The sequence below is a fragment of the Centruroides vittatus genome, unplaced genomic scaffold, assembly GCF_030686945.1.
Source record: "Centruroides vittatus isolate TY-2023 unplaced genomic scaffold, ASM3068694v2 contig_875, whole genome shotgun sequence".
NCBI classification, from domain to species: Eukaryota; Metazoa; Arthropoda; class Arachnida; order Scorpiones; family Buthidae; genus Centruroides; species Centruroides vittatus.
This window is the reverse complement of record NW_027122567.1, coordinates 882625-901389: the sequence shown is the minus strand read 5'-3', so window position 1 is coordinate 901389 and position 18765 is coordinate 882625. Positions and strand designations below refer to the sequence as shown.

The window sequence follows — 18765 nt, the reverse complement described above, 5'->3', positions numbered from 1 at the left end:
GATTGTACTAAAAATGAATATGACAATTTATTTTAGAACTAAAAATTAGTTGATTGAACTTTAGCTGGTCTTCTCACCAATTCATAAATTTCATCATAAATATTTTTGTTGTTATCTTAAAAATATTTGAAGAAAAAAAACTTTACTTATTTTCCAATTTTATCACCTTGTATGCATAATATGTAAACAAATTTTATATATTATTTTCTTTCCTCTTTGTAAATTTACACTTGTATGCTATTTGTTTTTTTTCAGTATAGCGCTTTTAATTGAGAGGCGCATTTAATAAATAAATCATGTTATACAAAAAATTGTAATTGTCTGCTGTTTCTTCTTGTGTTACAATTAGATTTTTAAAGAAATTATTGTTGTAGTTTAGTAACAACAATTTCATTTTAAATACATTTATTAGAAACGAAAATAAAATTAATATTTAATCTGTTAATTTAAAATATATAATTAAAAATAAAGTATTATTCTGTAATTTTAATTTTATATTTTAAATTAACAGATTAAATATTAAATTTTAATATTCTAAATTCATCATTCAGTTTTAGATTTAAAAGTTAGTTTATTATTAGTTAATATTATATTAAAAAATATTGTAATATCTCTAAAAAGTTTAAATTATCTTTAAATTGAAAAATCTGTTTAACTGAATTTTTTATAATGTTTTCCTGAAAGCAATTTATTATTTTATTTTTTCATGCACTTTAAAATTTAATTAAATATTATAAATTAATAAAAAGCTTTTAGTATTAACTATTTTATTCTCTTTTTAATTTTCATTGAAAATATAACAAAATTTTTATTAGTTTAGAAATGTAATCCATTATAAATTTAATAGAATTGAATTGAATTAAGTTTATTAACGTAGTAGGCATTAGCCTGTTACAAGGGGGTTAATTATACATTTTTTAGGATATTATAATCTACAATTATAGTTCTTCTTTAACATTATATGCCTTTTTCAATTTATTAGTTAGCCTTAATGCTTAATTAACAATCAATATATTGTCTCAATAACCTATTGACAATATTGTATAGCCCATAAATGTCATTACTATTGTTTCCAAAAAGTTCTCGTGTCTCTTGATTCTATTAATTTTTTGTTAATATTGATCAAGTAAAGTTTCTTTTTTGCCTTAATTAAGTTTGTGTATATTTTTTTGCTTTTCACATAGTTTGATAATGCTTCAGGAGTATTATATTTCCTAAAAATTTTAAGATCTTTTTGCTTTTTAAGTTTGTGGTGATAACAAGAGTTGTCAAACCATTGATTTTTAGTTTTCAATTTGAACGCATGATTACGTCGCATGACACAACATTCTACCATTTTAGAAACTAGTCTTTGGTAATTGACAATCAGTTTATTTTTTCCTCCAGCCTAAGTACTTCAGCTGTTATAAAATAAGCTCTTTTTAACCATTTTTGCTTATCAATTCTGGATTCACATTTTTTGCTGAATTCTGATATATAACCTTTTTTAATAATGTTGCTTCTTATATCCTTTTTAGTTAATAATGTGAGTTTTACTGGAAAATGATCCGATGTGTCTTCACAAGAACTGTTAAGGTCTGACAATGTTCGATTAACTTCTCGGAACATATCATGAAATCTACGATTGACTTCCTATTTTGTGATATGTATGTGTATTCTGCTGGAACATCACCTCTCATTCTGCCATTAAGTATAATAAGCTGGTTTTCGTAAACAAATTCTACTAGAGCTTTACCTTCACTATTTAAGATTTTATCTTTAGACTGTCTGCTGTTGTATATATTTTCATAACTTATATATAGTTTTGTATCCATCATCTCTCCAATTCGAGAATTGAAGTCTTCTCCGAGCAACCAGACTTGTATCAAAAAGGCCCATCTATCAATACAGTGTTGTATTTTCATGAATATCGATTTCTTATTAACCGATGGAGGGAGATATATCACAATAACTCCTAAGTAAGATTCGTTCCACACGGATTTGAGTTGATTATTTAATCTAATTATAGCTATTATATAGTACATTGTTATATTTTGATATATGATTTCACCAACGTTTCTCTTCATAATGAGAAGTATGCCTCCCGAAGGTCGACCAAATTTACTTAATCGATGAGCGTCACTGGAAATCAAGATATTCTCTTGTTCTACATGGTTTTTATCAATTAAATTTAAATTTTCTATCCACGTTTCCATCAGACCAATAATTGTATTAGAATTTATTAGTTTTTTTGTTGATAGCTTATGAATTTTTCCTTTAAGGCCCTGACAGTTCCAAAAACTAATCTGAAGACAGTTTGTCACCATATCAATCCCAATATTATTATTTTGAATATAATTATATTTATCCGAGGATCGTTCATTCTCGATTTTTTACAGTTTTTATTCTTAATTAAATTGTTTTCCTGAATATCAGGCTGCATAGTTGTTGTTGTTGTTACTACTTTCTTTGTGAATCTTTGGTATCTTGACCTAAAAAAGAATTAATAACTATAAATTCATTCGTGTTCATATCCAACGTGTATACAAGATCATCTTTAATAAAATAGTCATCCCTGATTCTCACTTTGGTATTAGTTGAGAATTCTAATTTAATTTTATTAAGTAATAGTTTTTTCCTAGCTCTTGATCTATAACATAGATCTGTTCTAAAGATAGTTTTTCTTATCTCTTGTCTTATATTTGGTCTCATAGTCCAGAACTTTTTAAGTATTGAGTTTCTATCTTTAACCGATTCTGTTATTAATTTTATCATTTGATAATCTGAACCACTCTTTCCTAATTGAATTAAGCCTTCTATTTCTATGTCCTTTAGGTCAAGATCTACCTTAATAAATTTTTTAATTTCTCGCAGCTTATCATCAGTATTAAATGGGAAATTAGTAATAACCAGATTTCTATTAGTATTTTCATTGCTAAGTTTATCCAACTCAAACTCAAACATACCTTTTAGGTTTGCGCAAAACTTTGTTTTATCTTCACATTGCTGAATTTTTTGTACAATCGTATCCATTTCTTCTTTAATTTTCATATTATCTCTTTGTATACAGCTAATATCATGCCTAATTGAATGAATTTCTTGATTCAACAATTCAAACTTCTCCTGAATTAAATTATAGATGGATTTTAACGAGTATCTCGAATCACTGTCACTTATCTGGTCAAGGTGCTCCGATGTTGTAAAATAATCCTCAATTCTAGATTTACCCGTAATGTTTTTGTTATTTCCAATTTCTTCCTCTGGAGTATATTCTTCGCTAATAAGATCCACTAGCTGGCTTGTTTCTTCAGAACTCTGTGCGTGTTCCTTCCTCGGTCTTCCACGCCCCCTTTTTTGCATATCAGTTTGACTTGTGTGAACTGGCGAGTGCTGAATCGGGCCAGGATTAGTTTCGACTCCAGCCATTATTAAGAGCAATAATATTAGTTTTAATGATACCATAGTTAATATTATAACTTAAAAAAACCTTTAAAATTATTGTATAATGAACGTTTCACAAAAATACGTTTTCTGAAGCAGGTCACTGAAAAAGTCGCCAACACTGATGATGGCTAGAAGAGCCCCCCTATAAATTTAATAATATATCAACTTTAAATTTAAAACAAAATTTAATAAACTGTTATTACCATATAGCTTTCTCATTTCTCAACAGTTCAATATTAAATTATTCTTCTAAAAATAATATCTTTTATGAATTATATACAAAATAATATTTGTAATTATAAAGCATAACTTCAAATAAAATTTTAATAATTTAAAAATATGCCAGGTTTTTTTCATTAGTATAATCAGATTTGTTGGTATTACTTCAAAGCCATATTGTCAATATATATGAGTATACAATGATAAAGTTTTGGTAAAGAAAAGTGCAAATTATTTTAAATGTTTTCAATATTGCCATGTTTATGCTGTTAATATTAAAAATATTTGTAACTGTATTTCAAAAGTATAAATCTGAATATATTTTAACATAATTAAATGAACTATTTCAATTATAAACCTACCTAGAAATTGTGGCACTCTTAATAATTCAACAGGTGGAGGTTCTGGAGACTGATACATCTTGGATAACTAATAACAAAAATGTTAATTTAATGTTCTAAAAATAATTTATAGTTAATTTTAAATAAGGTAGTGCATTTTAATACTAACCACAGTTATATCTGCTGGATTTAATGCATTTTTTGCTAACATTGCTGAAAGTGCTTGACAAGCTCTAGGAAAAGCAGCTGCTCCATTGAGAGCCATTGTAATTGGAGTTGCATCATGCCCTCTGTATTAAATATAATGTTTTTATTAAAAATATCCTAAATTTTTCAACATGTATATATATTTTTATAATACTGCTACTTTTGATATCAAAACAAATAACTGTGCAAACATTATTGTGTTTTGAAAAAACTTACTGTTCCTTCCATAATAATTTCTACACATTTGCTATTTTAGCATTTAAACATAAACACACGTAAGATTGTATAAAAATTGTAAAATTATAATATTTCTTGCAAGTTAATTTGTAAGAATGTTTATAATTACTGTTTTGATATTCTGAGATTTTTTATTAAAATTACAGTGAAAATTCTATAAAGATCTTTACTGAAATCACTAAATAACTTACACTTGTTGAGCATATTTACTGATTTCCTGTGAAAGACGTTTGATATTAAAACCCCCACGAGGTTCTTGTGCTAAAAGATGCAATAAGGTTTGACTGTACAGATATGTATGTTCACCATGACAGACCATTTTCTGTAATAAAACATGTGATACTATAAAAAGTCCATAAATAGTTTATGTTTTTTAATTTATAATCCTATATTTTCAATTAGTTACAGAAAAAATTCAGTTATTATTATTTTTTTTAATTTCAAAATTAAAAATATAATTTTAAATTTTCTAGTTTAAAATCCATTGGTATAATTTTTATCTTAAGTAAAAATAAAAAATTTTCAATTATGAGAAATTTTTATGCCAGTTAAAATTCATTGCTAAAATATATTAAAAATTATTAATTTACGACATAATTTTATCTATAACACAAAAACACTTAATTTTCAATAATATTATACACAACTAAATATCATAAATATCTATTTTATATGGAAATCTTACATATACTTAATACAGGTATATATAAAATAAGTTAATGTATTATTTTAATTTAACTAAACATTTAAATAATTTTTATTTTCCAAACTATTTAATAATAGTATATTGTCAAAAGTTTCTTAAACAGTAAATTAGTTTGCAAAAGCAGTTTAAAACATTTGAAAAATATAATAAATAAAATGACTAATATTCAAATTTTTCAAAGTATTCTTAATCATGTCGTCTATTAAAATGTTATGTCTCATGTTCTTTAAACATTTCTTTTCTAAAAACTTTTTTGTTGTATTTCTATCTTAATTAATGTTCTGCATTTCTATCTTTAAAATGCTCTGTACATCCAAAGCAATCAGTGTTTATCATACCTATAATACTGCACAAACAGTATAAATACAATAAAACTAATAAAAAAAAATAATAAAATCATGAGGATGCACCCATATAATAATTTGCAGAGTTAATATTTTGAATGTTATAAATTAAACAATATTTGATGATAATTTTTAACATTAAAAAACAATAAAAATACATATGAATAAATGCAACAACATTGTCAAAAAATATTTAAATGGTTAAATGATTAATTTAATGTAGATTAACCATTCCAAATTGTATTGATCTTATGCTAAACTTGTTTCAGTTTGATTTTTCAACTTTTTTCTTCTACTTCTTCTATAAAGAAACACCGAAAAAGATTGCTAGTATAATAAAACCAGAAAAACAACAAACTAATAAATATAAATCCTCAATATTCTCAAACAAATAATGATTACTTCCAATTGAAAATTATCAATTTTTATATAGCAACTGAGCTTCATAAAATACAGGGTGATTCAATCAAGACTAAACACTTATTATGTGAAATATCTCCATATAAAATGAAAAAATGAGCATGGAGCAAACAATGATTTTTTATTTTATGATGAAGCAGTCATCCAGGATATGTTATACAAAAGCAGTTTTTTTTCAACTTCTGATGGTCCATAAAACAAACACAAGTGTAAATAACAAAATGAATTTATTACCAAAATTTAGGTACAAACATGATTACTTTTCAACATGGAGGTGGAAAGTCACATGGTGCTATATGTTGAGTGTTTAAATAAAAAGTTCCAAGCTGGGTGAAGTCTGAAAGGTGGAAATCACATACCTTTGTTGTGTAAAGACTTCCACCTCTTCCCTGAACTGAAAAAGTGACTAGGAGGGCAGAGCTTCGAGACTAATGATAGTCTTCAAAACAACATTAAGGCCCATCTCGAGCCACTGGCAACAACATTCTATGAAGAGGAGATTGCAAAGCTCATCCACAGATATGACAAATGCTTCAATCTTCACAGTGATTATGTCAAACAGTAACCATGTTTGTACCTAACTTTTGGTAATATATTCATTTTGTTATTTAGACTTGTCTTTGTTTTATGGACCATCAGAGGTTGAAAAAAAAAACCACTCTCATACATTAAATGTTATTACTCAAGTGTGACTGTGACAATACTGAAATAAGTATTCAACAAACTAAGTGTTCAATTACCCTGTATATTCTCTTTTAATATCTCTTAATGCTGTAAAGCAAAATTCTCTTCTCTCTCTCTCTCTCTCTAACTTTGCATCATATTATTGCTAATCAACAGATGATTTCTGATATAAATACAAAATTACTTATGTAATACTATTACTTTGTTCTTGTTCATTAAATTAACTCAACTTTTCAAATCTTAATCTGTCTACTTATTAACTTCCTATTATTCCTTATAATTATCTTTCAAAATTTTATTTGTTATGAAATAAATTCCAATATTTTACTAAATTTCATACTGTAAACTCTGAAAGATTTTTATCCATTTCCTCTTCTCCACCTTCCAGAAAATTTGATATAGATGTTTTTAATATACGAGAAAACACTTCTAGCTGCTGTGACGCTGTAGAAATACTTGTTATTTCACCTTGAAATCCAGCATCTGATATTAACTAGAAAAATACAAAAATGTTAACATTAAATATTTCTTAAGTAAGAAAGTCTAAATTACATGTGTATTTTGTGTATAATATAATCAATAATAAAACTTTAGCCACTTTCCATATTTAAAATTTTTAACAACTAATAATAACAATAATAGTTATAAAAAGGTAATATGATTCAGTTAATAGTTATTAAATTGATCATTTAGATAAAATAAAACACAAAAAATTGATCATTTTTTTAATCTTATAACTAAGAATATGCTAAAATACAGTAATACCTCGACTTATGCGAACCCAGAGTTACGTGATTTTCAAATCTCGTCAATTCATCTTTTGTTTGAGCACCACGCAACTCTTGATTACTCACTCCCCTACACTATTGTTCAGCTTACATGTTCAGACATGTTGTGCGGAATCAACGCATAGCTACAATTTATTTTGTGTTATTTATTTCTGTGTGTTATATCTATGGAGACTTGAGAGACTCTACTATGTCATCCAAACAAAGTAGAACTAATTTTTCTGCATCAAACAAGAAAAGAAAAACTTTATCTTTGGTGAACGTAAAGTTAACATTATGAAAGACTTCGATACAAAAATGAAAATTTATAAACTGGCAAAGAAGTTTGATCTACTGGAATCGATAGTCAGAACAATTATAAAAGGTAAAGAAAAAATTCTCGAAGCTGTGAAAACTTGACAGAAGGCCTGAGTTCAATTGAAAAGGGGTTACAAATTTTAGAAAATAGACTCCAACAAAGAGCACATTTCTTCTACAAAACGAGAAATAAAAAAATTAGCAGCATGCTAAGAGGAAATTTTGCAGGAGAAAAAAAAATCTTTCAGCCGTCAGATGAATTTGTTCGATTTTATGAAGTCTTCTACATTAAAATAACTTTGGTTTACGATTTTAATAATATAATTTGTTATACATATGTATTATCTAAGATTTTATTAAACATTTTTTTCTAAATTATTGTTTTCTTTAGTCTCCGGCCCCAATTACAAATAATTTGTATGTATTTATATGCAAAATTATACCCCAACTTACGCGGTTATCGCTCGATCCCACCTATCGCGTAAGTTTGGGGTATTACTTTATCATAATTTCTATTTATAAAAAATAGCTAACTGACAATCAATCAAACATTGTAAAAAAATAACAAAATATATTATGAATATTTTAAAATACGTGAAATTGTTTTTAATACAGTTAAAAATATTTAATTGTATTTAAATATTTTGCTACTGGAATTCTTGTTATGAAGCAATTTTACGTAATAAGGTAATTACTGAAAAGTTAAGATAATAAACGTCAGCATATGATATTGGAAAAACAGTTTTAATCCATTTTAAACTGTTTCCAATCCCTCCCAAATTTTTTCTGACACTTTCTAAATTATAAAATTTGTCTTTTAGATGTTTTACTAGATAATACTAGTGTCTACTATAACATATTAACTTGTTCTAATCACTAAATTATAACTGAATTGAGAAATTAATCATAAACATAGATGGCTGAAAGTTTTGGAATATATGTAATTTAATTCTAACTTGGTACATTTACTTTAGTATTTATCAAAGTGAATTTAACAAATTAATTTATTTCGACAAAATTTTATTAATAATTACGACTAAGATATTTTGTTTTTTGAAATATCAAAATACCTATGATTTGATTTCATCCTTTTAGAAATATGAAATAAATCAATCTTTTTTTATGCTTTCCTTTGCTGAACTATATAGAAAAACATTATAAAAAAAATACTTTATATCATATTAAATTTAAATGATAAACAAAATCCAATGATTAATGTTTTGAAAATTCAAACAATTTTAATTTCTTAAGGTAAATTCTATCTTACAATTTATCTTACTATGATAAATGTTACATTCGTCTAATTATTCTCTACTAAAATTTGACAAATTCATTCTAAGAATGCAAAATTCAAAAATACCATACATATTTCACAAAAATCACAAATCATTTAGCTATTTTCTTTGTGAATAATTTTTCTCTGATGATAATTTGCAAAGCAACAAGACATTTTAAGGATTTTGGCTTCTTAAAGTTGCTTAATACCTGCTTATATAATGTGTTTGCCTACTTTAATTAAGTTGATGCAAAAAAAAACCCACAAAAAAATTGGTTTCATATTATTTTGTGAAAAAAATATTAAATTGAATAAAATTTTTAAAAATATATTAATGAAATGACATTTGATTTTAAGCAAAATTACATTAAACACAATTAAAATGTTATATTTTTACAAAAATAATTGTAACATTGGATATTTTCAACTTTATTGCTGGAAAACCATTTTAAATAAGATATTTCAAACAAAGATGGAATTTATCATCTTTTCAATATTGCCTTACTACTAACTAAATCTTACAATTATCAATATGATAAGCTTAAAACTTACTTTGATTGTAAAATTTAGCATGAGGCATTCTGGATAATCTTCTGCCAATCTATATATCAGGGATCGCCAAGTTGGATGTTCTATCATTTCTGTTAACCAAGCTGGTGTCTATAATAAAATAAGTTAAAAACTATTAATTGATACTAGTAAATACATTTATTGATACATAATTACAGTAAATATATAAAAATGAGCTGCATTATGTTTTATATATGTTACAGTCAAAACCCGTTTTTAGTTAGAACGTGTTTTAACAAGTTGAAACTAGTTTATACTGGATGTCTTTGTTAAAACCCGTTTTGTCTAGTTAAAACTAGTTTTAACTCAAATTCATTTTTGACTAGCAGTAAATTCTAGTTTTAACTAGACAAAAAGGGTTTCAACAAAGACATCCAGTATAAACTAGTTAAAACGCATCCTAACTAAAAACTGGTTTTGACTGTAACATATAGAGTGATTCAGGGTAAGATGGTAAGTGGGGGAAGATGCCTACTTTTTGATATTTTCGAACGGTGACGTCACATATTGTTATGTGTTTGTATGATGAATGGTTGGGCCAATATTGAGTGCGGAAAGCTGTAGTTGGCTACCGTTACCTCATTTTCTACATCTGAGAAGAATAAATGCAAGATAAGAACAAAGTTTTTGTTGTGAAATGTTTCTAGAATCATTTTAAAACTAAAAGTTAAAATAGAATTTATTAAAAATTGCGGAATTAATGTGTGATGTAGTTAAGGTTCTAAAGTTTCCATTGCGAGCTACCGTCGATCCTGATCAGACATGCTATAACACGTACAACGTAGGCATCTTACACTGACAAATGGAAAAGATGCCATATTTTTCATGGGGTAACATGCCGATTTTTTGTTAATTGAATTCCAATATGCCTATTTTTAATAAATTTTTGTTTTCTCATTTTATTGCAGGATATGCATAGAAATTATATAAGGACTTCTCAAAAAGGTTTTTGGCTTTCAGCTAGCTATAGAGCACGTTAGAATGGGTGGAAACTTAACAATACTTATACTGTGCTGTTATACTTACTGTGAAGTACTTTGTACTACATATGCAATAAATTAAATTTGGTTAAGATATTCGAATATTAATTTTATGCAATTATATTTATATTTATCTTACCCTAATGGCATTTGGCATCTCACCCGGATACTTAGGGTTAGATGCCTAAAATGCCAGACAATAAAAAAGTTGTTATTGCAAACACAATATACAATTATTTTTCATATACTCCAAAGTTTTATTTGAAAAACATGCTCAAGAATATGATATTTTCGTTAGAGGCCTTCAAAACCCAAATTATCGCTATAATTTCCTTTATAAGCATAATGTTAGGCATCTTCCCCCGAATCAACTATACATAACTTTATTTCCCCCAAACATATTTATGTAGCTAAAATTAGTTTTAACTAATGTTAAAAGTTAAAACTAATTTTATCTAAAATCAAAACATGTACAGCAGTAAATTAACTAGACAAAACCTGTTTTGTCTAGTTAAAATGCTAGAATTTACTGCTAGTCAAAAATGAATTTGAGTTAAAACTAGTTTCAACTAGTTAAAACGCATTCTAACTAAAAACGGGTTTTGACTGTAACATATACAATATATAAGGTTGGTTTTGTTACTTTCTTTTTATTATACTTGGAATAGTAATTTGTATGTTAATAATGATTTTCATAATACCAGTAATAAGAAAATAAAAATACACTTACTGTATACTGTTCATTTTTCATATTTCATTTTCCATTAAAGATGGCTAAATAGGTATGGTATCTACTTATTGTATTTTATTAATAATAATCTTTATTATTAATAAAAATTACATTAGGTATTTATTAATTTTACATTGTTTTTCTAAGTTTTCAGAAATCCTCAAATAGTAGATGTAGCTACTACTTGAGAGAGATTATTTCAAGCATTAAGGGCAAGTTGTGATTATTACTTGAAGGCAGTTATTATTTGAATAAAATTAATATTTTTTGTTTTATTGATGTTCTATGTTTCTCATCATTAAGAATATTCACAAATTACAACAAATTTCCTTTTAAGAACTGTAAATTAAACTAGTTTTCTTGCATACCATTACTATGGATTCCAAAATGCCTCTTTTTCAAAGATTTATTAGTGTTCCTATTTAATTTAAAAAAAAAAACAAAAAGGATTAACTAACAGATATAACCTTACAGCTAATAAAAACAAATAGTTGTAGAAACAGCATTAAACAAACTCAAGTAAATTCTGCAAAATAAAACTGGAGATGCAAAATAATGATAGAAATCTTTGTAGAAAATAAAATTTATAAGTAAAAAAATCGACTTAAAGAAAAAGGTACTTGGGTTATTTGTGCAAATAGTTTAAAAAGATTCTACTTAATGAGGTCCACTAGTGGCTAAGTGAATAAAACCACTGAATGCTGGCAGTTGGTTGGTAGGTTAGTCATATGATGTTTTCTGGGCTATCATCATTTGTCTAACACCTAAATAGGGGCCAGTTTCCCTTAAAAAGCCCTCCCAAGAGGCACACCACTCATTGGCAGATCATGTGTGCTGCATTGCCTTATTCCCTCAACCAACCCTCCTCTCCACTTAATGATCTTTGAGTTAAAGATCATTAAAGAGAACATTATGATGTAAAATTGCAATACATACAATACACTGAAACAGAATACAATTGAAGATTGTTACACTATTTACTCAGAATTTTGCATGAGAAATAAGATTAACACAAGAAAAAATGGTTTCTTGTTGATATTTTACAATTATATTTTCTTATATTTGAAGACTTGAATGTAAGAAAATGTTATGTTACAATTAGATTGTTCTTCTCTGAAAACTGCACTTGTCGTAAACCTTAGTACTACTACTCAAACCTTTAAAATGCAGTACAATTTAAATTTTCAAATATTTTTAGTTGTCTTAAACGATCATCTTCAGAAAAAAACAAATTTCAATTTAAAAAGAACAAAAGTTCAAATGTCCTCTGAAACAAGTTGATTTCGAAATAAAATCAACTTGTCTTTTGAATAAAAAGAAAAACCCTCTGCAACATGTTTACACAGATTTATGCCAGTTTCATGATAATGTATTTAATTTTATCCTTACAGCATAAACATATTTAAATTAGATTTAAATTTAAACCTAAATAAAAGATTATACCAGTTAATCTTTGAATAAAAAATTTTAATAATAAGTTAATTTTTATTTAGTTATTATTAAATTATTAGAAATTACTATTAAAAAAAGTATAGAAAGATTTATTTATATCTAATATAAAATTTTAAAATTGTTGATATATTTTCTATTTCCTCATAAAATGATAGTTTTTAAAAGTATGGAATTATTAATATTCTTATCATTATATGTTTTCATTTCTGAAATGTCTTAATATTTAATTAAGAATTTAATAAAGAGGATTCTTGCTTCTGCTTACACATATATAAAATATTACAAGATGAATTCTGTATAAGTTACTATGAGAACTGTGTATATAAACAATTATTATAATGTGAAAAAATTGATCGATATTTATTGAAACTGAGCAGTAGCAGAATAAAATCAACTATGAAATGTATATCAATTTGTAAAAATATTAAAAATAAACTTATAATTCGTGATTAAACATTCATGTAAAAGATCCAAAAATATTGTTTTAAATACATCAATATTTCAATTAAATGATAATTAAAATGAATGCTTTTCAACTTTCACAACTTATGACTATTGCAATGAATGTCATCCAAGAAATAAAAAGATAAATGTTTTATTGCTAACATGAAATAACTGTGAATTTAAAATTTATTATTCAAAATAACAAATCAGTTTAGATCAGTTAATTAAAATTTATTAACTTAAATTAATGAGTTAACATTCAAATTAGAAGTTGAGTGCTAATCTCTATCAATTAAAACAAATTAAACAACATACTAAATCTGTATTAATTAATCTTAGCAAATTTCATTTTTGTGTAGTATTATACTGTGGATAGTATTTTATTATGTTATTTTATTAATTTATTATTAGTGGAACATTTTGATTTTATGCAAATTTAAAAAAAAGAAAATTTAAGACGGAACAAAAAGTTTATAAAAATTTTGTTTTGTTTACATTATACAGATTTATTAATATGCATTACATTTAAATCTGTTTATGGTTAATGTTCAATCTGATAATGAGGTGGAAAATATCTTGAAAAAATTTAATTAGAATAAACTGAATTTTGACTCAAACAGAATGATATTTTTGTTTCAAGATTTCTTTATTCAATTCTCTCAGATTCATATGAAACTGAATAAAGGAAGAAAATGAATTAATTAAACAAATTTCTCATCATTCAAAAACATTAATCTAAAATTAGTTTCATTTTTGTATTGTATAACAAGTTAAGGATGAAAAGAAAAGTATTCTACAGAATCAATAACTTAAAATTTAAATTTTATTTGCAATTTGCTTTATTCTGTCTAATTTCAATAGTAAAATTGTATATATTATACTGAGATAATATATTTGAATTTTTTTGTACTATAATTTTTAAATATTTACATAATAATAAAAAATAAAAATCTTAAACTGGCATTTGTCACAATTCTTTAATTGTACATCTATAGAACTAAATTGTAGCCTTAAAAAATCTACTGGAATTATGGTAACTTCATCATTTTAAAAAACTTTATCACTTATAAAGTAGAAAATAAAATTTATTATACTTACTTCACCTTCATCTGTAAATATAGAGTCAGCTTTTTTTGGATCAAAGTGTTTAATGATCATCTGTTTTAAATGATCTTCAACTAATGCTTGTACTTCAGATATTTTCATGCCTAAATATTGAAATATTACAATAAATATATTATTAAAAATTTAAAAACATATTTTTAATTTCAATAAATATATATATATATTTAATAAAACAGATATTACAGTTGTATAGTATTTTAAAAATTAATTTCACATATAAAACTTATTTTTCACTGCATTAAAATTAAAATACTTTATTTTCAAGTAATTGGTTAAAATAACAACTGTCACATATTAAAAATTAGTAATTAAAATAATCTATTATTTGAACTTTTAAAGTTAATATCTTGGAATTTATTTTAAATATATATCAGATGAAAATAGTTAAATCTCTTAGAACTAATTATATATTATAAATAATTCATTAAAGATTTCCTTAATCAAATTACAAAACTAATAAATTTATTTTAATGAGTAGTTTGTCTTAAACAAAAAGTCAATACAATAAATATGAAAGTTATTCCTAATAAATATATTGAAGTAAATAAATGAAAATGCTTAGATAATTGAGTTTCTTCAAATCTATTTTATGGAAAAAATTAGATTAATAAAATAATATGCAAAATTATACAATTAATTTTAATATAAACCATGCTTCTGTTATAATTTCATCACAGAATTTTAAACATACCAGCCATAATTAACCATTCTGCTAATAAATTAGCTGTCTGAGCAATAGCATGATAATTTTCTGATAGTAGATCTACCACTTGTTCAGGATTTCCACCAGCTTGAAAATATCTATTAAATAAAAATATTATTAAAACATTTTAACAAAAGCTGTTGTTTTGATATAATTACAATAACTTTCTAATATCACTTTGACAGTAAAATAACTTACAAAACTGAACTAATTAATTTGACAATATATTAGCTATACAATTGATTGTGAATGCAAATTAAACGTTTTAAGATTTCTGAAATAACATATAAATGAATCTGAATGTATGCCTGATCTAAACAATCAGAACATCATGAACATATATCTGAATAAACATATAAACATTCAAAACAGATTTTATTAATCTAGTATACATAATTAGAAAGAAATAAAGACACTAAACACACTTTTCCAACAACTAAATTTAATCAAAACAAATTTAGTTGCTGGATAAAGTGTGTAAGGTATGCTTTTATGTACTGTTGAAATTCCAGCTTTGAATATTATTGATTAGAAAAAAATAAAACATTAATAATTATCTTAAAAAATCCAAAATGTATTGTGATAGATCAAAAAATCATAATTACTTCAATATACAGAGTGATTCAAAAGGACTTTACAACTGCATATGGTATTTTAATTAGAAGGCTTTCCAAATTGGTTAAGATATTAATTTATAGTAAAATATATCAAATTTGTCTCACATAATTCTAAAGTATTAAATTCCATCACTGAGGTATGCATTTCAAAATGGTTTTCACTGGTGCAGAGTGCATTCATTGGGTGTTTTAGTTTGAGTTTAATTTACTTCAAGTAGACTAAAATGTCTGCTTGAAGTAAAATTTGGTGTTTTGCTGTAAATTAATGCCTCAACCAATTTTGAGGAAACAAAATCTATAATAAAGATTCAACAGACTTTTCACACAGTAGTATGGGGATCCCTTCAAGTAAACCTACAATTTATTCTTGACATTGAAATTTTATTGAGATTGATTGTTCACTTTATCATGATAAATCTGTATTTCAAATTCTGTCATGAAACAAAAGAGTGAGCTTCATTCATAGTCCTAAGAAATCAATGTAACAAGTCTTGTAAATATGGCATTTCAAAACCAACCATTAATTTAATATAGTAATGATTTAATTGTTAAACCAATCATTTAGTTCGTTTTGAAATGCCGTATGTTGCATTTATTTGTACTTAATGTTTGTACTTAAAATCATACAAATATGCAATGCTGTAAAAGTTACTATTGCCGATAAGGTGGCTATTCAGAAATTTTGCATAGAAATATTATATTGAATGGAGGAAGACAAGACATATCTAGACAATATTATTTTCAGTGAGGAGTCAATATTTCATCTCAGTGGTAAAATGAATACCCACAATGTAAGATTTGGGACTTTAAAAATCCACACGCAACTGTAAAATATGTTTGTGACAGTCCAAAAGTGAATGTGTTTTATGTTCTTTGCAAAGATATGTTGTATGACTTTTTTTAACTCCATAATTAAACAATGATGACACAGAAGAACACCTGCATTTTCAGCATGATGATACTCAAGAAATTTGGCACCTCTTGATTTTTTCTTCTGGGATTTCGTTGAAGGTCTACTATTTATGCTACCTGCCTCCAAATCTCACCAAGTTCAAAACTTAAATCACTGTACAGTTACTGAAGTGACAACAGATATGTTTGTTTTGAATTTGGAAAGGAACTGAATTCAGGTGAGATTCTGCCATACTACTAATGGTACTCACACTGAACCAAAATGTTTACTTGAAGTAAAACTTGAGGTGTTTTGCTATAAATTAATGCCTCAACCAGTTTTGTAGATCTAATTAATACTCTGTTTGCTTCAAAGTTGTAAAGTGATTTTTGAATCACCCTTTAGATAGATTTAATTGTAATTTTTTTAAGGCAATCAAATCTATTTTTTAGAAAAGATTCTGTATCACTGAAGAAGCAAATTAAATTTCATAAATGAAAAATTTTTGATAGAATGCAGTTCTGAAATTAAACAACTATTTTCTTTTTACACTTTGAAGTTAATTAAATTTAAACAATTAATTAGAATTTAATATTTATTATTATGAGAATTTATTCTGGATTTAAACCTTAATGACAATGAATTTTCAATCATTTGTTTAAATAAAAAAATGAAATATAAAACATAATCACAAATACATTGAATATATTAAGAATTAAGTATGTTTTCAAATAAAAAAATTTAATTAAAACTTTACCTTTTTAATTGCAAGAAAATTCCTGGTTCCATTATAAAATCTTGGCTACTAAACTTTTCAACACATTCTTGTTGAATTTGTGAATTCATAACCTCTTGATCTTCCACAGAGGGAGACTAAATACAAAAATAAACTTTTAATCTTATAATACTTCACGACAACTTATATTTTAACATTAAATTACTAAAATAGTAAAAAATACTAACATTTTTGAAGTTTTTAAACATTTCTACTACTATTAATTTTTTTAAAAAGACTGTCATCTCTCTTTGTTTAATGTTTACCATCAAATGTTTAAGAAATTTTTAAAGAAAATGTTCTGTTACAGGATTTATGTATAATAATTTCTCTCAAATCATTAAAATACTCTTTCAATTTGAAACAAAGCTTGTAATCAGATCCTTTCTAATATGAATGATCATATGCAACATTTGAATGTCAGTACAAATCAGAATTGAGGTGAAAACAAGGCATTTTAATAGAATTTATCTAATGTAAATTAAAATATGACAAATAAAGATCATAAACAGTACTAATGCGGATATAAAATGCAAGATTCACAAATATAATAGGATAGAGGTGATCTATGCAAGTTAATAGCACCGGTAACATTCATATTTAATTAATGTTTATAATTATTTATTTATTAAATTACCTCTGCTTCGTGTTCAACGAGACCGTCGCCATCTTCATCCCATCCTCGTTCGTCTTCGTAATCTATATCGTCATCCATTTTACTTCTACTAAACTCTCTCAATGGTTACTGTAATAAATATCCATGACAGAACTCAAGCCCGGGAATAATCACTTTTTTAGTACATGCGCCAACTTATAAGCGTTCGCAACGCTATTGCGGCTAAAATTTAAATTAACGAATTAAATATATTTGTAAGTATAAAATCAATTTATGAATTTATTAAAGTTAGTAATGATTTTTATTGATTTATTTTATGAGTCAAAATAATAATATTAAAGTATTAATTTATAATTGTAAAAATTTTTCATATTTCACTGTTATTTTTAACTCTCTGCTGGATGGCCGAGAGGTCAAAGTGGCAGCCTACCGCACTGGAGGACCCGGGATAGAATCTAGACGGATCGAAAAATTTCCAGGATTTTTCGGGAGTGGTCCATCCAGATATGTCAGGCTCCGTTTCTCACCACCCAGTCGCCTCATTGTGGGCCTGGCCGAACCCATAATGGGCTTGCTAAAAGAGACCCTCTGAGTGCCCAAAGTGCGGAGAAAGTAAAAACACACAAAAACTCTTTCCGTCCTCTGAAGGCCTACGAGTGCTGTTTTTTTAGCAAGTCCATTATGGTTCTGCCAGACCCACAGTGGGATGGCCGGATGATGAGGAACCGACTCGTCATAACCGGATTACCAATCCCGAAAAATTCCTGGGGGTTTTTCTGCTCGTCCAGATTTAATCTCGGGTCTTCAGAGCGGTAGGCTGCCACTTTAACGCTCGGTCATCCACTCGTCTACGTTTTGTCTTTTGTTTTTTACTCTTTTCGCCCTGTGGATACTAAGAGAATCATTTAATCATTATAGT

The 18765-nt window shown here is 26.0% G+C and overlaps 1 protein-coding gene across 1 annotated transcript in view; it reads right to left on the bottom strand.

The window, feature by feature from the left end:
* The window catches only part of TH1 (negative elongation factor complex member TH1), a 47997-nt gene extending 29986 nt beyond the window's left edge, over positions 1-18011 (bottom strand). The window contains exons 1-9 of the mRNA XM_067279576.1: positions 17868-18011; positions 17213-17328; positions 14935-15044; positions 14217-14326; positions 9495-9602; positions 6922-7074; positions 4619-4749; positions 4153-4273; positions 4005-4071 (exon numbers count right to left, since the gene is read on the bottom strand). Of these exons, the coding sequence (XP_067135677.1) occupies positions 4005-4071; positions 4153-4273; positions 4619-4749; positions 6922-7074; positions 9495-9602; positions 14217-14326; positions 14935-15044; positions 17213-17328; positions 17868-17945 (994 nt within the window). The 5' untranslated portion in view covers positions 17946-18011. The remainder of the gene's footprint in view (positions 1-4004; positions 4072-4152; positions 4274-4618; positions 4750-6921; positions 7075-9494; positions 9603-14216; positions 14327-14934; positions 15045-17212; positions 17329-17867) is intronic.
* Positions 18012-18765: the final 754 nt, after the last annotated feature.